The sequence below is a fragment of the Cricetulus griseus genome, chromosome 2 (assembly GCF_003668045.3).
Source record: "Cricetulus griseus strain 17A/GY chromosome 2, alternate assembly CriGri-PICRH-1.0, whole genome shotgun sequence".
NCBI classification, from domain to species: Eukaryota; Metazoa; Chordata; class Mammalia; order Rodentia; family Cricetidae; genus Cricetulus; species Cricetulus griseus.
This window is the reverse complement of record NC_048595.1, coordinates 399,723,631-399,746,925: the sequence shown is the minus strand read 5'-3', so window position 1 is coordinate 399,746,925 and position 23,295 is coordinate 399,723,631. Positions and strand designations below refer to the sequence as shown.

The 23,295-nt window shown below is 51.9% G+C and overlaps 1 protein-coding gene across 1 annotated transcript; it reads left to right on the top strand.

Moving 5' to 3' along the window:
- Nucleotides 1–1,240: 1,240 nt before the first annotated feature.
- On the top strand, nucleotides 1,241–23,038 carry Itga5 (integrin subunit alpha 5). Its single transcript, XM_027396781.2, has 30 exons — nucleotides 1,241–1,536; nucleotides 7,900–8,030; nucleotides 8,564–8,676; nucleotides 8,795–8,915; nucleotides 9,129–9,190; nucleotides 9,285–9,330; nucleotides 9,579–9,704; nucleotides 9,890–9,934; nucleotides 10,040–10,083; nucleotides 11,692–11,748; nucleotides 11,927–11,979; nucleotides 12,235–12,443; nucleotides 12,701–12,892; nucleotides 13,078–13,123; nucleotides 13,282–13,383; nucleotides 13,549–13,604; nucleotides 13,706–13,860; nucleotides 14,171–14,308; nucleotides 14,404–14,471; nucleotides 14,737–14,887; nucleotides 14,977–15,069; nucleotides 15,178–15,257; nucleotides 15,383–15,463; nucleotides 15,571–15,676; nucleotides 16,094–16,246; nucleotides 17,769–17,852; nucleotides 17,960–18,073; nucleotides 20,455–20,556; nucleotides 21,252–21,374; nucleotides 21,971–23,038. The coding sequence occupies exons 1-30, from the start codon at nucleotides 1,310–1,312 to the stop codon at nucleotides 22,052–22,054; spliced, it is 3,162 nt and encodes a 1,053-aa protein (XP_027252582.1). The 5' UTR covers nucleotides 1,241–1,309; the 3' UTR covers nucleotides 22,055–23,038.
- The last annotated feature ends 257 nt before the right edge of the window (nucleotides 23,039–23,295 follow it).

Genomic DNA, 23,295 nt, shown 5'->3' with positions numbered 1-23,295 from the left:
GACTGGGGAAAGGAAGCAGGGTAACAGAGAAAACACACAGCAGGAAGAAAAAAATTGACTCTGGGACGTTTATTCGGAAACCCCACAGGTCACAGTGGGGCAAAAGAGAAGGGCAGAGGGGGGTAGGAATTAACTTTGGAGTCATTATTCTAGAAGGGGAGAAGTCCTGGAGAAAAAAAGGCAGAGAAGAGTGTAGAAAGAGAAGGGGATTAGGGGAGACTCTAGGCCTCTCTCCCCATCCCCCAGACTAAGATAAAGACTAGAATCCTGAAAGGTGATCTCATCACACACCGCCTGAGCTAGGAGCAAGAAAGGTACATCCACTTACTAAAACCCTTTCCTCTGCTTACACTGGCCATGGAGGTGACCAAGACGGCCAAAAAAAGCTGAAGGTTGGTTCCCTTTGAAGACTCACACCACCACCATCACATCTGCCACCCATCACATATCTTTCTGGGATTTCTCCAGAAAATCGGGCAATTTGATGAAGGCACTGAGTTGAGGCGCTGGCCATTTGGTCAACTGCCAAATCCAAGAAAGGGCCATAGAAGAGACTCCCAAACCCTACGTTAGAGGGAAGCGAGAGAACCGAGATAGAATGCATCTGTGTCAGAGACCCCAAACTCCTGTGCTTTCCACTCTATCAGTTTGGGGAGGGGCAACCGCGGAACTTCTGCAGCCAGTGAAGTTGCTCCAGCAGGCTGCCTGGAAGCACTCAGTGCCTGGGCTGCAGAGTCCCCAATCCAGCTGGCCCGAACCCAGGCACCCGGTGGCCCCGGAAGGCAAGGGGGAATCCCTGTTGGCTGGACGCCAGAGGAGTCCCTTGTCTCTCGACCCCAAAGCTTCTTTCCTGAATAAGTGAGGAAGACCCCCACACACCGTTCAGGCTCCCTCCGCCCCCCAGAGGTGATTCCTTTCCTCATTAGGAAATTCTCTGCTCCCTTTTTCCAACTACTTTTCCGAGCGTTTACGTTGTACATCTGGAAAGGAGGGGGGAGGAAGGGGGGAAGCAGAGAGGAGGGCGAAGAACCCGAGCCCGCCCAGTCTGAGCCAGGCCAGACCACCAGCCTCCAGCTGGGGCCGGAGCCAGGGGTTCAGAGGTGCGGCCCCCCACGCCCCTTCGGGGTGCGGGGCGCGGCCTCGGCGTCCCGGGGACCCAGGAATGTCCCCCCGCCAGCCGGCCCGGCGGCCGGGGGGAGGGCCCAGCCGGGAGTTTGGCAAACTCCTCCCCGCGTTGAGTCATTCGCCTCTGGGAGGTTTAGGAAGCGGCTCCGGGTCGGTGGCCCCAGGACAGGGAAGAGCGGGCGCTATGGGGAGCCGGACGCCACGGTCGCCACAGACTCCTCTCCACGCGGTGCCGCTGCGCTGGGGGCCCTCGCGCCTGCCGCCGCTGCTGCCGCTGCTGCTGCTACTGTGGCCGCCACCACTCCAGGTTGGGGGCTTCAACCTAGACGCCGAGGCCCCGGCGGTGCTCTCGGGACCCCCCGGCTCCCTCTTCGGCTTCTCCGTGGAGTTTTACCGGCCGGGAAGGGACGGGTGAGTGGCGAGATTGGCGGCGGGAAGGGGGCAGGGAGCCACCTGGAGCTTGGGGGCGCGCCGGGGTCTGGAGGCGACCAAGACCGGAGTTTGAGGGCGGAGTTTGAAAGGACTAGTACTAGAGTTGGGGGCCCAAGCTAGAATTGGGGGCCCGCGCTGGAGCAGGGAGGCACCGTGGCCGACGTGGAGTGTGAGAGCGGTGTCGAGACTTGTGGCATGAGAAGAGGACGGGATTCTAGAAGCTGGAGAAGTGCAGGCAGGGTCTCGGGCCAACCGGGAGGAGAGAGCACAGAAAGCTCAGGGTCTCTGGCGATTTGTGGGCTGCTGGGGACCTGTGGCGGGTGGCAGTCGAGAGGGGCGCGGAGGCCCGTCCTTAGGGAGCATTGGAGGAATTTGGAGATCCTCCGTGGGGCCATTGAGAGGGTTGAAGCTGGGTAAGCGCGTGCAGTAAGAGGGAAGACAGGCTGAGAGGGTCGGGAGGTTATGTGGGGGCCAGTCTCATCCTCCCCTCCCCCATCAACTCAGACTGGGGAAAGACCCGGGAGGACGGAGGCTCCCTCCCCTTTCTCCTCAGTCTCCTGCGTCGCTTCTCACCCCCCAATCTCTTCAGGGAAAGAGATCCAAAAACTTGGGGAGAATCCCTGGACCCTGGCACTGGGGGTGCTGGGTCTAAGGGCGGGATCAGCCCAGGGCGGTGCACGGATGTGTCGGGAGGGGTGTGTATGCGCGCGCCTGAAGGGGGGTGGGCGGTTTCCTTCTAGCTCCAGCTCTTGGGAGGAAGAGAAAAGCTGATTTCCTGTAGCTTGTCGGCTGTAGTTGAACAGAGACTCAGACTTCTGGGACTAGGGTCGGAAGCTGGGGAGACATAGGCTCTCTGGGCCCGAGAGCATCAGAACGAAGGTTCCTGAAAATCTCTATGGAGAATCCTTATTTCCGGGTAATAAGCAGACCCAGGCTGCTAGAGCCTGCAAAATGGGTGCCCACAGGCTTGGAAATCAGAGTTAGAGGCCACATTGGAACAAAAGTGTTTGTTTAAATAAAGGGAGGACGTTAGGAATTAAGAGGAAGGTGACAGTCGCAGCTGCTGGCACAGGGAACCCCAGATGCCAGATTCCTGAACCCCTTCTATGACAACAGTAGTTGTTTCTCCTCTACCTCCAAACTCTGAGCCTCCCGGTGCCCACCGCAGCACTCACCCCACCCCACCCCACCCCCAGATCTCAGGGCTTGATAGGACCTTTGTCAGAGGTGAGCTGATTTTAGCTGTCTGTTTAAATAGGGGGTGGGGGAGGGGGCTAACTCTAGCTAATTCAATTGGGGAAGGGACAATTTTCTACTTCGTCTGGGGGACTTAGGGATGGAAAAAAAGATAACTAGGCCCCAGCCGTTGAATTTGGGCTTTTCAAGGTCCCCACCCCACACTCTGGCCTCTTGCCCAAACCTCATTGCATCACCCTGTCCTGGAGTCTCTGCCAGGCCTTGCCTCCCCCAAGGTCCCCCAAACTTCTTACCACAACCCTAATGGAGCAGAAGGGATGAAGGGGATATAGGATGTTTTCCCTCATCAGGGTGTCAGTTGTCTGGTTTTTTACTCTTCCTTATGCCCACTCTACCCCACACAAAACCATCAGTTCTCTTTTAAAACTGACATATCTGTTGGACTTTGCACTCTTTGTCCCCTAGGTGTGTATCTGGCCCCTGGCCTGATCCTTCAGTCCTTGGGGCTTCTTCTAAAAGAGGACCCAGCCTCTTCATTCCACCCCTTCATCTATGCTCCCATGGAACCCTGGTGTCCAGCTCACTTTCTACTCCCCCTCCCTTTGCTGTGTGCAACCCTCTTAGAGCATTCCGGATCCCAAGCACCTGTGTGCTGGACTTGGATTCCCTCTCCTTCATGTGAGAAAACCCAGCCCTGTGACTGTGGTCTCAATGTTCCTAGTTTCTCCTGCATCACTTCTCCCTTTGAACAATGAAGAAAACGATGAGCACAAACAGCAAGGGGTGAAGCCAGGCAGTCCTGGGTGTGAGTGAGTGTTCACCACTCACCAAAGAGCTGGGACTTGAGCCTTTGGAGTCTAGCCTTCCCTTGATCATGATGTCTAACTTATTCTTAGGACTGAATGAGGCAGTGTCTAAAAGGTGCCTGCCCACATGCAGGCACCACATGTAAAGCATGAGTTTTACGGGGAGAGTCCTGGTTCCGATTTTTTTTTTCCTGGCACCAACCTCATTCCTATTTTGTTTTCCTCCATTTCCAACTTGCATTCATTCATTCATTCATTCCCAAACTGTATAGCCAAGGATAACCTTGAACTTCTGCTCCTACCTCTCCAGAGTGCTGGGATTACAGGCTGGCTCTGCCACACCTTCCATCACACCCAGTTTATGGAGATTGAACCCAGGGCCCCTGTGCATGCTTGGCAAGCAGTCCACCTGCTGGCCCTGCTCACCCTCAGCCCTCACATGCTTGTAGTACTTGCTAATAACTGGGATAGTAATAATAGTACCTTACATGCCTCTTATGCTTTCATGTCAATTTCTCCTTGGATTATTACCAATAAAAAAATCCTGTGTTTAGCAGAGAAAATAGTCTTGCTTTAGAAGTCATAAAAATTTAGAACTAGAAGTTAGTTTAGGGACCATTCAAAAACAACTCATCATTGAGAGAGAGAAGTTAGGGGTAGGAGAGGGAAAGTGACTTAGCCTAGGATAGTTAAAAGTGAGCCAGTCGGCTGGAGGCAGCTCTTACCCAGCCAACCAGGTATAAGCCTTTGGAATGTATATGGAGTTCTAGAAGCAAGTGTCCACCTCTGGCCTGGCTAGGGGTGAGGTAAGATTGTGGGAGCTGGGCCCTGACCCACCTGTTGCTCTCTACCCTGACCTTGTCAAGCCACGGGAGTCAAACAGTAACTGAATATTGAACAGGGGCTTGGTTAATCAAAAGCCTGGCTAGGGAGATAGTGAAGAAGAGAGGAGGGGATGTTTGGCAGTGGGGCAGGGCAGAACACTAGCCCAGGAGCCCGGATCCCAGGTTTCTGTTCACAACCTGGGAAAGATTCTGAGCAACCCTGTATGACTGTGCTTTCTCTTGGACTGAGTTTTCCCATCTGTCAAATAAGGTTGTGAGGCTATGTCAGCAGTTTGGGGAATGCCAGGACTGAGGTGGTCTTCCTTTACTGCATGCAGCACCCATAGGGCATCGTCCTAAAACCAGTGGAGGGTTCCTTCTGTATAGTGGCTTCTAGACATGGCCATCTGTCTCAAAAGACTAGCTAGACCCTCCAACTCTGAGGCAAGCATTTCTTCCCTTGGACTCTGTAATAGAGTCAATCTGCCAAGCTGCATTTACTGGGAGATAATTCATGGTCTTTTTGTCTTTTATGGACTAAGAGTATCTATAGCTGCCCATCAGAGTTTCTGACCAGCCTGAGATAACCAGGTTCCCCACACAAGTTGGTGTGACGCCAGCCAAAAGCAAATGCACTTGAAATTTTAATTAGTCTGGTGTGCCTTATCAGGTAAATGCATGACTTCCGTTAGGCTTTCTGTAATATTGAAAATAGCCCAAGGACCCTCCCATGGTACCCTCTTGGATTGCTATGAGGATTCTACTGCTACAGAATTTAGGAAGCATCAGATAGGAGGAGAGTAGGGGTAAATAAGCTTACATGCAGCCTTGGCACAGGCACCTCAGCTGGCCTGTTGGATGCTAGAATGAGGACTGCTGAGATGGACACACCACTAAAGCCTTAGATAGATGCCATGCATGGGCCATGTGGGCTGATCTGGATCCATGTGCCCTGTCTGCATTCTGGGATCCCCAAACCTTCGCAGAGAGAACAGATATTCCCCTGTCCCGTGAGCTTATAGGTTTCACAACCTTTATAAGGGCTGCTGAACTATACACTCCCTTCTCAATTCCTCCACAAATGCAGGCAGTATGGGAGAAATCTGGGGACCTTGATAGAAGCCAGAGAAAGAGAGGAAAGCCAGGCCCATGCTGAGCTAGGTCAAGAACCAGAGCTCTAGCAACTTGTGCAGCTGTCTGGTTCCTGTGCTGTGCCCTCAGTGTTTGTGTTGTTGTTTTGGTTTGGTTTTATGAGACCGGGTTTCCCTGTGCAGCTCTGGCCATCCTGGAACTCACTCTGTAGACAAGGCTAGCCTGGAACTCGGAGATCCAGATCCGCCTGCCTCTACCTTTGGAGGGCTGGGATTAAAGGTGTGTGGGCCACCACCACTGCAGGCCCTCACTATTTTTTGGAGCAAGAGTCAGGGGCTAAATTCTCTGTGGCAGGCAGCTCTAGCTATAGAAGGACCACACCCTTCTCTCCTCCCCCAGCCCTGGAGTTGCAGCTTCTCAATGTGGTCAGCCTGAGCATTCTCACCTGAGGAAGGTCCCTGGGCCTTTGGAATGGCCACTCAAACCTCTAATTGGCTTTAATGCTTGAGTGAGAGAGAGGTGAGACCCAGTGGGCGTGAGACAAATGGAGAAATTCGAGGTTGGAAACTGACAGGAAGCCACAGGCAGTAAACATTTCCTGTCCCCAGGGTAACTGAAGCTGGCACCTCCCCTCTCCACTGTATAACTTGAGGCACCCCCTGTCCTGTCCTCACTCTTGCTCCTCTGGACCCTGCTGTCTTTATTCTCACTTGTCTCCTTACCCTCCTTCCATCTCCATTGGGACTGCCTTCCCAACACTTGTTCCTCTTAGACCCTGACCCTCCCCCTCAGATATGTGAGCCTATTGGAAGACACCCCTGTCTTTGTGGCCTCTGCTAAGTCCCTTCTTGGGCCCACATTCTTAGTGATAAAGGCTATGAAACTGCAAGAAAAGGGGTAGATGTTGGGACTGTTGAAACCTGAAAGGGTAAGATCTAAGAGACCTAAGATCTGATATCAAAAAAGAAGAAAGATACAGCTCGGCAGTTAAGAGCACTGGCTGCTCTTCCAGAGGACCAGAGTTCAATACCCAGCATCCACATGGCAGCTCATGACTACTAGTAATTCCAGTTCCAGGGGATCCAATGCCTTCTTCTGGCCTCCTCTGTAGCCAAGTACTCACAGGGCACACAGACATTCAGGCAAAATATCCATACAAATTAAATGAATAAATATTTCTTTTAAAAAAAGGAGGAGACCCAGGAATCTAAATCAAGAGAGCAAGTTGTGCTGGGGACAGACAAGCAGAGAGGTTGAGGAACAATGCCCATGGCAGCAGGGGAGGAGAGCAGAGGCCAAGGCTGGCCGGGACACTGGCCCAGAGCTGGGGGTGCCAGGGAAAGCTGCCCAAGCTGCCAGATGCAGTCCTTGCAGGAGATCCTGAGGAAAGCGCCAAGAGAGAACAGGACTGTGGCTGTGTGGAGGACCTGGAGGCAGGGCACCAGGGCTGGTAGAGGAGAGCTGTGTGGAGACCCCAGAGACAAGGGACCAAGGCTAGTAGAGGACGAATGCCAGGAGCCATCCCTTGGTGGAGGACCCCATCTCAGGCATGTGTGTCCAGGAAGAGGATCCAACAGAACAGGACTTGAGTTCAATCCTCTGGGGTTGCTTTGTGGTAAAGAAGGACGAGTGAGGCAGAGCCCCAGCTAGGAAGATGAGATCCACCCTGGGCAGCAGCGGGGTGGGCAATCCAGGCCCAAGAAACAACCTGTTTTCACAGTGCTCCAGCTCCTCTCTCCTTCTGCCTGATTTCTGACACTCACATTTTCCTCTAACTTGCCCCGAGACTAAGTGGCCAGTTGCCTAGTTCCAGCCCAGGAAGAAAATTTGGCTCGGGAAAAGCGGGTACACAATAGGTGAGGACCCTGGGCTCCACAGGAATCTGGGGTTCTAGGGCTAAATTGTCCCTAGTAATATATATGTTTAATCCACTTTCAACCAAAGGTTATACATTGCATTTGGTACTGTTTTTTGTTTGTTTATTTGTTTTGTTTTGTTTTTCTCCCTGATGCTGAGGGCCTTGCGTGTGCCAAGCACACCCTCCAACTCTGGGCCACAGCCTCAGTTGGGCTGGGCATCTAACCTTGCCAGGTTGATGGAAGAAATGGAGAGGTTGGAGTCCAGATCCTCTGTCCCTTGTTCCCTTTCCAGGAACTGACTCTGGTTCCTTGTCTCTGGTAGTAGGAGAAGGTGGGAGAATGTGGGAGGAGGGGAGGAACTGAGTTAGTGACAGCAGCACATGGGGAATGCCTGACTCCAGCCCTTGCCTCTGGCATCTGTGGCATCTTCCGAGATATAAATACAACCCAAGGGACATCTACCCCACCCCCACTTTTGGCCTAATGGTCTGGGTGCATCCTGCCACCCGAGACTGACCTGGAAATAGGACCCCTCCTAATCCATGTCTCCTTTCCCCTTCACAGGGTCAGTGTGCTGGTGGGAGCGCCCAAGGCTAACACCAGTCAGCCAGGTGTACTGCAGGGTGGTGCTGTCTACGTGTGTCCCTGGGACACCAGCCCGGCCCAGTGCACCACCATTCAATTTGACAGCAAAGGTAGGCTGGAAGAGTTCAGGGAGGGTCCTAGATTAAGTGGGTGGGTGGGCCTACAGATCCCAAGCTTGGGTCTTGGGATTCCTGCTGCAAGGGTGCAGCCAGAGCGAACATGCTCTCCCAGCAGTCATCCTGGTGCTCCATTTCCTAGCTATGGGCTCCCTATGGCACTCACTCCATGTTCCCAGCCCAGCCCAAGGAGGGCGGGCATGATTCAGAAACATGTGGCTCTCATTTCCACTGAATCACCCACAACTCTGGGAGGCCAGGGCCATAACACAAAAGACAGAGGAGGTCTGAAGACGGTTCTGTTCCTAAGCTAAGAGATAGTGTACAGCGTCATGGTGTGATTCAGGCACTGCCCTGGGGAGTTCAGCCCTCAGGCAGATGGACCTGAGGGAGCTGAGGATATTCAGCCAGCACTCCGAGAGCATTCGCTCCATACTCAGGGTCTAGAAATGCTGAGCATCCTGGGTCAAGGCCGGCAGTCATCTCTCTCAGAACCAGTATGACAGCCCCCTTTCAACTTCCCCAAGGCTCCCGGATCCTCGAGTCCTCACTGTCCAGTGCCAAGGGAGAGGAGCCTGTGGAGTACAAGTCCTTGCAGTGGTTCGGGGCAACGGTTCGAGCCCATGGCTCCTCCATCTTGGTGAGGGACCAGTGGGACCAGTGGTGTGGTGGCTAAGAGTAGAGCAGTGGTGGAGAAAGCCAGGCCTGGATGGGGAGTTCTTATTAGGCTAACCCGCCCCCCACCCCGCCCCTACCAGGCATGTGCTCCACTGTATAGCTGGCGCACAGAAAAGGAGCCGCAGAGCGACCCCGTGGGCACCTGCTACCTCTCCACAGACAACTTCACCCGGATTCTAGAGTATGCGCCATGCCGCTCAGGTAGGAGCCAGAGTGGCGTGAACCTCTGTGCCTTCTCCATGAGAGGGTCGCAGGTGCTCAGGGCTTTCTCCTCATGGCTACCAAGCATAAAAATGTACATTTTCAAGGCTGCTCAGGAGACTTCTTCTCTGGTCTCCTTTTTGGCTCCTGCTTCTCTTCTTGTCCACCCATCCGTGTGCAGCTAGTTCATCCCATTGTCTTCTTCCCTCACAGATTTCAGCACCGCAGCAGGGCAGGGTTATTGTCAAGGGGGCTTCAGTGCTGAGTTCACCAAGGTGAGAGGTGCCTGGGGAGGGAGGGCAGTGAGTGAGGATCCAGGGTCAGCACCAAATGGTGCACTCATCCCCTCTTCCCCTCACCTCCCCATAGACTGGCCACGTGGTCCTGGGTGGACCTGGGAGCTACTTCTGGCAAGGTAAGGCCTCCTCTGCCCTCTTCAGGCCCTGGCACCACATCCTTTCCCCCATTCTAGGTCTGAGCTCACTAATCCTTCCCTTCTCCACCCACTCAACGTCCCAGTTTCACATCTACCTCCAGACTCCCGTTCTATTCCATCACCCTCCACATAGTCCCTTTCCTTTATCCAAACTTCTAAAAATCCTACTCAGTTCCCCTAAAAGCACCTGATACCTCCCCCGGTCCATCACCCTGCTCCCCTTCCAGGCCAGATCCTGTCTGCTACTCAGGAGCAGATCTCGGAGTCCTATTACCCAGAATACCTCATCAACCCGGTACAGGGGCAGCTGCAGACCCGCCAAGCCAGCTCCATATATGATGACAGCTACTTGGGTAGGCAAAGCAGGTGGGGCGAGGATGGGAGGGGAAATCAGGGGCTTCTCTCCTCACCCAGCCCTCCCCCGCCTCTCGCACTCAGTGCCACCACCTCTGCTGCCATGCTTGTGTACAGGCTGGCTGTGAAGGGAATGGGGGTCCCAAAGGAGGCAATGCTAACATCCACCCACTCTGTTCCCCAGGATATTCTGTGGCTGTGGGTGAATTCAGTGGTGATGACACAGAAGGTGAGTCTCCAGGCTAGGCCAAAAGGGGGGCTGGTGAGAGCCCCAACAGTGTTCTGAGTCTACCCTGTCCTTCCCTCAGCCCACCAGTTTCTCTTCTCTTTGCAGACTTTGTTGCTGGTGTGCCCAAAGGGAACCTCACCTATGGCTATGTAAGACCCTGCCCACCATCTCCTGTCTCTCACCCTGGCTAAGTGCAGAGCCATGCATGGCAATTTGTGGGGCCTCCAAAAAATAGATCAGAACATAGTCTCTGGGGACTAGACAGGATTTCAGAAGTCTAATTTAAGGGAAGGAAGTGAAGTCAGACTTGGGTTCAAATTCTGGCACTGATTCTGGATAAGTTCATCTGTTCTTTTATTGCTACACTGTCCCCTGCTTAACCTCTGTAAGCCACTTCTTCCATGTACAATGGGGTAATAATAGTTCTGACCTCACCAGGCACTTATAAGGGGATGGAAGCCCTTGTGAGTTGTTAGGTGGTGTACAACAGCCAGCTGCTATCATTAGACCATGACAAGAGCCTGGGCAGATGAGTGCCACACATGGCTGTTTGGTTAATAGCATTTATTAAGGCAAGGTGAGAGATGAGACAAGCATGTGGGATGAGACACACAGCTTTCGTCTTAATGGAGTCACTGTTCTTGGGCCTCTCAATGTCCTTCCTGGGCACTGTCTATTCATGATGGTCTTCCCCACTGTAGCCCTGTGGGGTAGAGAACAGCCTTGACAGTTTGCTCATAAACAATGGTCCTAAGATACCAATTACATTGCTTAGAGGTAGCTGGATAAATATTTAATATCCACTATTCCCAATTCCACACTCTTTCTGAATTGGAAGTTCCTGAAAAGCAACTGAGGTAGCCTAACACATTTCAGGAAAGCGGTAACCTCTTTCCAGAGAGGATGCATCAAAGAAGGTTCTGTGAGGGCACTGCACAAATGGAGCAAGAGGGAGGCACAGGCACAAGCATGGAGAACACAAAGAATAGGAAACAGAAACTAGTTTGTAGCCTCACAAGCTAAAAGAGGGTGAGGAGAATAAGGGAAGATTGAACAAGCCCAGACAGTGGGGCCAGACACCAGAGCCTTGGAGGGACAGCCAAGAGACAGAGACTGACAATGGCTGTAAGGGGCTCGCCAGGGTGTACAGGTTGGAGTAACAGTCCTCCATCTGCTCTTTGGCATCAATGCCAGTAGGGGAAACCCAAGGCACAGAGGTTGGATGTCCATCAGTCCTAGGAAATCTCACTCTAAGTCTCAGCAGGACAGTGGGGCAGAAAGAGGATCCAGGAGACTTAGAGGTCTGCTAGGCCCATGGCTAAGAGGAGGGAGGGAGATGTGAGTGACTTGCAGACACTGATGGATGAGGGACAGCTCAAGTTTTGAATCTGTTGGGTTTGAAACCCCAGTGTGTAGTGAGTATTAACTATTGCTTACCTGTTGCTTGCCAAGCTCTTCTTTAACCTCTGAGAGGCAAAACCAAAACCATTCTCCAGGTGTAGTGAGAAATCTTGTAGTCCCACCAATCTTATAGCTTAGTCATTAGAATCTACTGAGTAAAGATGAAAATCCATAAGAAATGTGAAGGGAAAAGGCAAAACAGCAAGGGGACAGAGAAAACCTGAAGGTTGGGGGAGGGCAAATTGGGAAGGAGTCAGAGGAGTGCTTAGGTGCCCTTGAAGAATGCCTGTCCCTTGTGTCCCAGATCTTCGACCATGGGGCATCCAGGACCAATAGGCCTTTCTCTTCATCTTCAGGTCACCATCCTTAACGGCTCAGACATCCACTCCCTCTACAATGTCTCAGGAGAACAGGTGAGGACATCCCCGCTTACTGTAGGTTGGCCCTCTTGCCAACTAAGCTGCCGCCCTGGACCAATCGTGTCCAACTTCCCACTTTCTCCGGAGCCATGAGCTTCCTCTCACAGGTCCTCTCGATGCTGTTTACTGACTGAACCTCGTTCTGACCCAGTGCTGTCCTTTGTCCCCACAGATGGCCTCCTACTTTGGCTATGCTGTGGCTGCCACTGATACCAATGGAGATGGGTGAGTGATAGGAAGGGGTATCTTCCAGACCTGGGCAGGAAGAGTGGGGATGGGACAGGGCAGGCAGAGTGCTCCCTCTGGATTCTCATTCATTCTTGTCTTCTCCTCAGTCAAGGCAAGGAGAGGGCAGAATGCTTAGGTCTTCCTCACAGAAGGGAGCCTGGGGATCCAGAATGCCTGGGGTTCCTTGTATAGGGGCAGTAAACTGTGACAGGACAAGGTTATCAAGATGCATGGGTCTGCCCTTTTCTGCAGGCTAGATGACCTGCTGGTAGGGGCACCCTTGCTCATGGAGCGGACAGCTGATGGGAGACCTCAGGAGGTGGGCAGGGTTTACATCTACCTGCAACACCCAGCTGGCATAGAGCCCACACCCACCCTCACTCTCACTGGCCAAGATGAGTTTGGCCGATTTGGAAGCTCCTTGACCCCCCTGGGGGACCTGGACCAAGATGGCTACAATGGTAAGCATCATGGCCCAGGGGGCTGAGGTTTGGATGGGGGTAGGGGGGGTTGGTTGGTCAGGAACTTTAGGGAGAGGGTTTCCAACTAACTACCCAGGTCCTCTAGACTTCCCAAGCATATTGGGGTTTAAAGAGATTTAGGACAGGAATTGACAGGTAGATGTGAGGAGAGGGGGATGGTATCCAGAGGTTTTGTGGTAGGGATTTCGACCCCTGACCTCCTAACTTGATGACAAATGTTGTGTTATATCTTGCAGATGTTGCCATTGGGGCTCCATTTGGTGGGGAGACTCAGCAGGGAGTCGTGTTTATATTCCCTGGTGGCCCAGGAGGGCTGAACACTAAGCCTTCACAGATTTTGCAACCCCTGTGGGCAGCTGGCAGTACTCCAGACTTTTTTGGCTCCGCCCTTCGTGGAGGCCGAGATCTGGACGGCAATGGATACCCTGGTAAGTTGTGTCCATTGCCCCTTCATCTTAGACGTTAAACTCCAGGGTGCAATTCTCAGCATCTGCCACCAGATGGTACAGTCCCCTAGCTCAGGCCTCCTTGAGCCATGAAACTAGAAAGCCTAGGAAGAAGGAATCCTGATTTGGGGCTTGATGTAAAGGGTTGTTATCTTGGCTTTTTGCAGATCTAATCGTTGGGTCCTTTGGTGTGGACAAGGCTCTGGTGTACAGGTATGAACTCGGGGAGACTGAGGCAGCCTGGGCAACTAGAAATGTCCCTTTAGAACTAAGACTGGGAACATCAGTGCAGAGGGAACCGCTGTTCTGGGCTGGGTGCCCAGCCCTCAGAGAAGCCTTAGTTCTCTTTACCCCACATCCACTCTCTGCAGGGGTCGGCCTATCATCTCTGCCAGCGCGTCTCTCACCATCTTCCCCTCCATGTTCAACCCAGAGGAGCGCAGTTGCAGCCTGGAAGGAAACCCTGTGTCCTGGTGAGCTGAGTCGGGAACCTGCAGAGATCTGTACCTGTCAGTGGGTGGGGTGCCATGTCTGCCTCAGGAAGGAACAAGCAGGGGTGACCTGGTCTGGGTCTTTCTGAGGCAGGTGGGAGTCCAGTTCCGGTTATACTCAGCACTCTCTCCTCTGTCTTTCTCCAGCATCAACCTTAGCTTCTGTCTCAATGCCTCCGGAAAACATGTCCCCAACTCTATAGGTGAGGGAGACTGCTTGACTGTGTCAGGCCATGGAGTGGGATGGAAGGACTGAGTCCCGAAGGTAGGAGAGACAGGCTCATGCCATGTTTCCTGGCCACAGGCTTCGAGGTAGAACTTCAACTGGACTGGCAGAAGCAGAAGGGAGGGATTCGGCGGGCGCTGTTCCTGGCTTCCAAGCAGGCCACCCTTACCCAGACCCTGCTTATCCAGAATGGGGCTCGAGAGGACTGCAGGGAGATGAAGATCTACCTCAGGGTATGGCTTGAGGGTCGGGGTGGCCTGGCCTGGGCAGATGGCCACATAGAACAAATGGCAGTGTGTGTGTATCCCCGTCTGTCTGCCTCTCTGTCTCTGTGAGGCTCCCCCTGAAGGGCATTGGGTTCTTGGGAGGCTAAAGAAGAAGCCCTCTGTCAGAAGATCCAGACACTTGAGTGCCTAGACCCACAGAGCGTGGGGGGATTGTCAGATTTGGGTCCTGAGCAGATAAAAAGAGAAATGAGGCCAAGAAGCAGGGCCACTGAGCCCCAGAGTCCCTGATCTTTTGCACTGTCTCCCCTGGTCCTAGAATGAGTCAGAATTCCGAGACAAACTCTCACCGATTCACATTGCCCTCAACTTCTCCTTGGACCCCAAAGCTCCCATGGACAGCCATGGCCTCCGGCCAGTCCTACACTACCAGAGCAAGAGTCGGATAGAGGACAAGGTAAGGAGAGAACTCAGGAGGACAGCCCTGGCACCCGAGGGAGGGCCCTGGGAAAGGGGTGGTAGGACCTCTCTCAAAGCTGCCCTGCTCCCCAGGCCCAGATCTTGCTGGACTGCGGTGAGGACAACATCTGTGTGCCTGACCTGCAGCTGGATGTGTATGGGTGAGTGGGGCTGTCACATGACAAGTCAGGGACTTGTAGCTATGAGGTCTGGAAGCATCTCTGGGTTTCAGCTTTGTCTACAGGAAGCATTCATGTCTCTGGCTCTAGACAGATGAAGCTCAGTACTTCGCATGCAGCACCTTGGCTTATGCCTGCCAGAGCTAGGGCCCTGTCAGCAGGGCTAGTCCTACTGTGCTCTACCATGCCCCATTGCCTTTGGTTTGTGGATTTGTTCTTCAGTGTCCTTACCCTGTGTTCCCTCTAGGGAGAAGAAACATGTGTACCTGGGTGATAAGAACTCATTAAACCTGACATTCCATGCCCAAAATTTGGGTGAGGGTGGCGCCTATGAGGCTGAGCTTCGGGTCACAGCCCCTCTGGAGGCTGAATACTCAGGACTTGTCAGACACCCAGGGGTGAGAAGGGACTCTAAAGTGGGACTGCAGTGGTGACCCCCCTCCAGAGGGTGCCAAAGCCTGACTGGCCTGTGCCCGCCTGTCCCCAGAACTTCTCCAGCCTGAGCTGTGACTACTTTGCTGTGAACCAAAGCCGGCAGCTGGTGTGTGACCTGGGCAACCCCATGAAGGCAGGCACCAGTGTAAGTCAGGAGTGGAAAAGGGAGGGCTGGAAGAGAGCACAGGACGGGGTCCTGCTGCTCCAGCTGAATACCACATCAAACAGTCCCTTTCTCCTCCGTGTTTCGCAGATCTGGGGTGGCCTTCGGTTCACTGTTCCTCATCTTCAAGACACAAAGAAAACCATCCAGTTTGACTTCCAGATCCTCAGGTATGGAGTGACCGGACCCAAGCTAGGACTGAGCGAGAGTGACATAGGGGAGAGTAGGGCGGGTGGCAAAGCCTGGTGCCTGGGAGTTCTCGTCAGACTTCTCCACTCTTGTCTCCATCCCACAGCAAGAACCTGAACAACTCACAAAGCAACGTGGTCTCCTTCCCGCTCTCCGTGGAGGCTCAAGCCCAGGTCTCCCTTAATGGGTCAGTGCCCAAGCAGAACGGGGCCTTTAGAGGGACGGGTACTGGACTTCTAGGGAAGGACACTTGGATTCCTCTTGCCTACTCTAAACCATCCTCCTCCTCTTCAGTGTCTCCAAGCCTGAAGCTGTGCTCTTCCCAGTCAGTGACTGGTATCCCCAAGACCAGCCTCAGAAGGAGGGAGACTTGGGCCCTGCTGTCCACCATGTCTATGAGGTAAGGAGGGTTGGGAGACAAGCCAGGGGTCAAGCCACATGAGGGAGAAAAAAAGAGGGGAGTCAGTATAAGTGACAGTAGCTAGGACCTGGGTCAGTGGGGGAGAAGGAGAGGGGTGGCCTGATGAGTACTGAGGGTCTATGAGAGATGGCCAGAAGAGGAACACACCAGTCCATTGACTTACAAAGGAGGGCCGCATCAGAAGGATTTGCTGTGAGTTCTGGGCCAGCATGATCTACACAATAAGTTCCAGGCCAGCCTGGGTACAGAGCAAGACCTTGTCTCAAAAGTGATGGCTGCCCTCGGGTGTTCCTTCAATGCTCAGACAGGAGCCCTGATGCAGTGTGTGTGGGTGGTGACCCAGGCCTGCCTATCCAGTCAGCCTTCGGTTCAGAGAGTTGTATTATCCCCTTTCAGCTCATCAACCAGGGCCCCAGCTCCATCAGCCAGGGTGTGCTGGAGCTCAGCTGTCCTCAGGCTCTGGAAGGCCAGCAGCTTCTCTATGTGACCAGGGTGACGGGACTCAGCAACTGCACCTCCAACTACACCCCCAACTCACAGGGCCTGGAGGTGAGGACCAGGCATGAGGTAGAGGGCAGGCTGTGGGGCTGAAAAAGGCTGTCTGGAAGCTACTGGGAGTGGTGAGGAGACAGGCACCTGAAAGATCTGGAAGGAGAAAAAAAGATCCGTATCCACTGCATTTCTGTCCTTTGGCCTGAAATTGTTTTCACTGTCCCCTGGTGTGCTCCTAGATCTCTGCCACCGTGTCCTTCCTATGAGGGTTCTTCAGGCCTGTCCTCCAGCCCTCTGATAGTGTGTTTGTAAACAACACTTAATGAAGTAAGGGCTAAACAGAGCACTGTTAAACCTAGGAAAAACCCCACACCGAATAAAACTCAAAAGGTCCCCACACCCCTGGAGTTTGTGTCTAATGAAGGCTGGTAAACAATAACAAGTAAAAAGAAAAATAATTGGCTATTGAAAAGTGATGAAACCTGGCATGGTAGTGTAGAACTATATCCCAGTACTTGGGAGGGGAGGCAGGAGGATCAGAAGTTCAAGATCACCCTCAGCTATGTACATAAGACCCCGAGAGAAAAAAGAAGATAGAGAGAAAGTAATGAAAGTACAAAGCTACCCAGGCATGGCTGTCACGCCTGTAATCCTAGCACACTTTTAATCTTAATCACCAGCACTTAGAGGAGGCTGGAGCAGGAGGATAACCACAAATTTAAGGCCAGGCCAGTTTATGTAGTGAGTTCTAGGACAGCCGAGGCCTCATAGTAAGAGCTCTTCAAGGAAAGAAGGGAAACAGACAAGTGACCCTCATATGGTGTGGGATATGGCGTTGACTTAATGATGGGAAACCTCTAGAAGAGGTAGCCATTAGCCAGGTGGGACACTTGCCAAGCATGCCCAAGACTCCAGGTTCAATCCCAGCACTGCTAAATGAACAAATTAAGCAACGATTCAACTGAAGCTTTAGGACAAGGCTGAGGACGTGCTCAATGAAGGAAACAGCCAGTACAAAGGCCTTGAGGCAGGAAGGACTTAATGATTTCTTTATACATCTCCTATTTTAGTTCAGAACAGATAGATTGGCTGAACACAGGGACAGAGACAGAAGCAGAGCTCCTGCTCGGGAACTCAGGTTCAGGCTGACTTAGGTGCTGACTTATCCTTTCCTTAGCAGGAGGGATAGCTAAGAACACACTGGGGAGGGTCTAGGCCTTGCTCCAAATGATATGACAGACTTTGAAGATCCCCCATGGACGGCCTCACCCTCCCTGGGGAGCAGAAAGGGGATGGGATAGGGTGTCTGTTGGGGGCAGGGGAGGAGGAGAGGGAGAGGGAACTAAGATTGACATGTAAAAGAAGCTTCTTTCTAATTTAAATTAAAAAATTTTTAATTTAAAAAGAATGTCTCTTCCAAGCCAGGCAGTGGTGGCACATACCTCTAATCCCAGCACTCGGGATGCAGAGGCAGTCGGATCTCTGTGAGATTTCGGCCAGCCTGGTCTACAGAGCTAGTTCCAGGACAGGTAGGGCTGCTACACAGAGAAACCCTGTCTCTAAAGAGCTTCTCTTATAGTTGGATCCGGAGAGTTTCCCACACCACCTGCAGAAACGAGAGGCTCCAGGCAGGAGTTCTACGGCCTCAGGGCCACAGGTTCTGGTAAGTCATTGCAGCGAATGAAGTTTGTCCCAAGTAATGGACACCTGTTTGAGCTCTCAGGATCACCAGAGCAGAATTCTCGGCTCAAATGTCTTCTTTCTTTCCAGAAATGCCCTGAAGCCAAGTGTTTCATGTTGCGTTGTGAGTTTGGGCCACTGCACCGCCAAGAGAGCCGGAGTCTGCAGCTGCATTTCCGAGTCTGGGCCAAGACCTTTCTGCAGGTGAGCGAGCTTTATGCAGTTGGAACCCCAACCTTTGGGCCTAGCTGTACTGACCCTGCTCTTTCCCTGCTGTCTGACCTTCCACCTTTGCTTTGACAACTGTACAAACATACACACAAACTACAGCTCCCCTCCCTCACCCTGCTTTAGACCAGTTGTGTGTCCTTGGCGCCACCTGGTGGCCACAATAGGAGCAACTGTTTCCCTTTCTGGCCCTGGTAGAAAAAGAGTATATGGACCAGCATGGTGAGCATGATGGCACTCACTCACCTTTAGTTTCAGCACTCAGGAGGCAGAGGCAGGTGGATCTCTGTGAGATCGAGTCAACAACGATCTACATAGTGAGTTCCAGGCCAGCCAGGGCTGCACAGTGAGATCCTGTCTCAAAAAAAGAAAAAAAGAAACAATAAACAATAAATAAATAACTGCACACGCAAAAAGAAAATTAGGCTGGATGTGGCAACACGTGGTTTTAATCCCAGCACTAGGGAGGCGAGGCAAGAGATAGAGGCAGGGGGATCTCTGAGTTCAGTCAGCCTGCTCTGCAAAGCAAGTTCCAGGACAGTCAGGGCTACTCAGAAAAACTGTCTTGTAAAAGAGAGAGAGAGAGAGAGAGAGAGAGAGAGAGAGGTGAGTCGGTAGAAAGAATGGAAATGTAGTTCAGTGGCAGTGTGCATACCCACTACACTCTAGTGTAAACACTAGAGTGGGTGGGGCTGGGGAAATAACTCCGAGGGTAAAGCACTTACGTGCAAGCACGATGACAGGGTTCAAATCCTCGGCGTTCACATAAATGAATGTCTAGCTGGTGTGGCAGCCACCTCTATATAATCCCAGCACATAGGAGGCAAAAACAGGGAATTCCCCACAGTCAGCAGACCAGACAGTTGAGGAGAAATGGTTATCTTTGGGTTCTAGGTTCAATGAGGGAAAGAGAGAGAATCTGTCTCAATGTATGAGATATCTGACATCAGTTTCTGACCTACCCACACATGCACCACACACACACGAGAGAGAGAGAGAGAGAGAGAGAGAGAGCGCCTGTCTCAATGTATGGACTTCAGCCTCTGACCCACCAACATATGTACTCACACACACCAAACATAGGAAGGGAAGAAGAGAAGACGGCCTGTGAGATCACTCAGTGAAAGTGTAAGGGTGCCTGCCTTCAAGCCTAACAACCTGAGTTTGAGCTCCAGGACCCACTTTTCAGAAAGAGAGAATTGACCCCCACTGACTTCAGTAGGCAACCCATAGCATGTGCATGCCCAAGCACACATGAATGTTTAAAAATAAATAAATAAGGAGGCCGGGCGTTGGTGGCTCATGCCTTTAATCCCAGCACTTGGGAGGCAGAGGCAGGGGGATCTCTATGAGTTCGAGGCCAGTGTGGTCTCCAGAGCAAGTGCCAGGATAGGCTCCAAAGCTACACAGAGAAACCCTGTCTCGAAAAACAAACAAACAAATAAATAAATAAATAAATAAATAAGGGGCCGGAGAGATGGCTCAGAGGTTAAAAGTACTGGCTGCTCTTCCAGAGGACCTGAGTTCAATTCCCAGCAACCACATGGTGGCTCACAACCGTCTATAGTGAGATCAGATGCCCTCTTCTGGTGGGAAGGGATACATGAAGACAGAACCCTGTATACATAATAAATAAATATATTTTAAAAATAATAAAATAATAAATAAATAAGAAAAAAGGAAAGAGGATTGGGAAGATGGCTCCATGGGTGAACAAACTAGTTGTTCAATCCTGACCTCTTGGGTTCAATTCCTGGAACCCAAGGAAAAAGCTGAGTTAAGTGGGTCATCTAGTCTGGGGTGTGTAGCACAGTGGTAGAAACAAGATCGATCTGGCCTCAACTAGGTGGAAGGCAAAAACTAACTTGTAAAAGTTATCCTCTGACCTCCACATGTGTATCATGGAACACATGCACTGGCGTGTGTACCTGCATACATACACACATAGAACACACATGTGCACTTACACACAGAGAGAACACACATGTACACAAATAACTATAATTTAAAAAAAAAAAACAAACCTTTTAGTATAGTGGGAGACAAGATGAACAGGCAAGCAGAAGCGGGGAGAGGAAAAAGCCATCATTTACTGTACACATTATATGGACCAACCATAGTCCTGGACTGTGTTGTTTAAAAAGATGTTGAACATGTAGTCAGTCCTCTGATTGGGCATTATTCAGTTGTAAATACTCAATTTTACATTTATTATTTTTCATAAGGAATATCAAGAGAATAAGAGTGAGTGAGCCCATAATAGGGAGAGAGATCACATCCTGAGACAAACTGTGGGCAAGTCCTGTGTCCTCTAGACCCCAAGAGGGGCTGCCCTGACCACCTTTCTCCACCCACAGCGGGAACACCAGCCATTTAGCCTGCAGTGTGAGGCTGTATATGAAGCCCTGAAGATGCCCTACCAAATCCTGCCTCGGCAGCTGCCACAAAAGAAACTTCAGGTGAGTTCAAGGTCAGAGGTCTGTCTGGGTCAAAGAAGGCAGGCTCCAAAATGTCCAAAGCTAGATGAGGACATGAGTAGAGGCTGGTCTTACTTTGTGCAAATATTTCCTGACTTTGTAGGTCCAGAAATAAAGTGACCAGGCAGATTAACATGTGTCTCTGCTTTGGAATTCACAGCCTAGAGGGCAGTGACATCAGTGTGACATTGTGTCAGACAGTCTATTGAGATATGTCATAGAAATACCTGAACCCAGTCTTACAGACTCAGAACAGACTTCCTGGAAGGAGTGGCGGATAAGCAAGCTGAGGCCTGCAGAAACTAACTAGGCTAAATGTTCCAGAAAGGAAGATTCTGGGTGTAGAAAACAGCAGATGTGAAAGCACAAAAACAAGAAACACGGTGGATGTGTGTGATCCCAGCACTCGGGAGGCAGAGGCAGGAGGGTCTCTGTGAGTTCGAGGCCAACCTGGTCTACAGAGAGAGTTCCAGGACACCCAAGGCTACACAGAGAAACCCTGACTCTCAGAAAACAAAAACAAAAGACACTTAGGTGTACTTCAGACTCTTCCATCTTTAAGTTCGGGATGCTGTTAGCTAAAAATGAGAGTTAGGTCTAGACCCAACAGCCAATAGTAGCCAAGAATAAGGTAGGAAGAATTTATGTGTTCTCAGTGTCATTTGGCTTGTCCCCAGGTGGCCACAGCCGTGCAGTGGACCAAGGCAGAAGGCAGCAATGGTGTCCCATTGTGGATCATCATCCTAGCCATCCTTTTTGGCCTCTTACTCCTAGGACTGCTCATCTACGTCCTCTACAAGGTCAGTCACACCCTGTCCCTGGCTTGGCTACCCTCCTACCAGGCTCTGCCTTTTACACAGTAGAATCCACTCCAATATTTGTTTTCCAGCACAGGCCCCCATCTCTGCTCTGGCTACTCACACCCCCATCCTGTCTTTCATTATTGGACCCCTCCCTTCAGTCTGCAGCCCCCAGTTTAGAAAGAAGCCTCCTGTTGCAGGATAAGTTTGCCAACATTGCAAAACCACAGATGGCAAATACATGATGGCATTTCTGCTGTCATTTCCTCAAAAACCCTGTGGCAGTTAACAACAAATGATCATATCCTACAGGTGGCAGCTACTGCCAGGCAATCAGATGTGGCTCTTGAATTGAACTTGTTTACCCTTTCTTTTCTTAACTGGGGGCATTTTTAAAACTCAGATAAAAGATTGCCCCATAATAAACCCCTGATTTGAGACCTCCCACATTCATTGAACCCCTTGGGAAAGTATCTGAATGTGTATTGAGGAAGCCCCTTTGGCAGGATGGGGAAGCCAGAGGCAGGAGGGTCGTTGTCCCCCTAGACCCCTAGTAGAGCGAATATGATCTCTCATTGTGTCTCTTTTCTCCTCAGCTTGGCTTCTTCAAACGCTCCCTCCCATACGGCACAGCCATGGAAAAAGCTCAGCTCAAGCCTCCAGCCACCTCAGATGCCTGAGTCCTCCTGATCCCAGACTCCTGATCCTGAAGAGCCAGTCCCCTACCTGCCAACAGGGAGGGACCAGGCACTTCCTGAAGGTGCTGAGGGCTGGGGAGAAGCTGTTCTCCCTAGCCCAGAGACATACTTGAAGGGCCAGAGCTGGGGGACAAGAAGCTGGGGTCCTTCCCGCCCCCCATGCACTGTGAAGGACCCTCGTTTACACATGCCCTCTCACGGATGGGGGCCTCAGGTCCAGGGACAGAAGCCCCAGCCTTTCTTCAGCCTTCAGCATTTTGGAGACTTTTATGAAAGCAACTCGGAGCCGTAATTAGGGAATACAGTCATGGTTCTCTGAGCCGTGCATGCCACCAGGACTTCCTGTCTGGTTCCAGCCTGCAAAGATGCATCTTTGGCCTTTCCAGAGATCGAAAGGAAGCCTGCAGCTAAGAGCCCAAGACTTGGGGAGTGAGCCCTGGCAGCTCCAATAGCCCCCATCCTGGAAGGTCAATAAAGAACACTAATGATGGATGGTGCTGCAGGCCCAGCTCAGGACAGTTCCCAAACAAAGGCCGATGCTGGCACAGACCCACGTCGAGGGGAGTCAGAATGAAAATGGAGCCAGACCTAGTCTGGGGCCTGGGGTTGATCTGGAGCCCAGTCTCAGATTCAAAGAACCTATGCTCACAGACCCAGGATGGCATTTGGGTCAGCTGCAGACTGGGCCTAGGGCTCTTTTCATCCCTGACTTAGGATGAGTCAGGAATTGCCCAGGACCCTAACCAGGCCACAGTAGCAACAGATCTGGAACCTCAGCCTGGCCAAACACAGGCTCACTCATTCCCCAGAGAATGGGGAGCCCCAGACTTGCCAGACCTGGGTTCTGCCCACCAGCTGCACTGATGCTGCCCCCCTAACCCACCCCTCCCCTCTGCTCCAGAACCCACCCCAACTTATTTAAACTCTGTTGCAAGTGCAATAAACCCCACCCACTGTCCCCACTGACCAAAGTTGCAGTCTGTCCTTCCAACCCTACTCTCCAGACCCATCCTAGACCCAGAAAGCCAGGCAAGAAGGAAATGTCTATCTCCCTTGGGCCTAATTTCACTAGGAGCCAGGAGTGTGATTTCCCCACCCCAGAAACTTTTAGATGATCAAAAGACAGTGGAAGGGAACTAGGTGCAGTAAGTAGCACATGACTATAAGCCCAGAATTCTGGAGATGGAGGCAGGAGGATCAGTTCAAGGTCATCCTCAGCTACA

Excerpts from the sequence above, each read along its gene's own strand:
- Itga5 (XM_027396781.2), top strand. The coding sequence starts at position 1,310 with ATGGGGAGCCGGACGCCACGGTCGCCACAGACTCCTCTCCACGCGGTG. Across the intron at positions 13,384-13,548 it reads GAAGGAAACCCTGTGTCCTG|CATCAACCTTAGCTTCTGTC; the intron begins GTGAGCTGAGTC and ends GTCTTTCTCCAG. Across the intron at positions 14,888-14,976 it reads GACTTGTCAGACACCCAGGG|AACTTCTCCAGCCTGAGCTG; the intron begins GTGAGAAGGGAC and ends GCCTGTCCCCAG.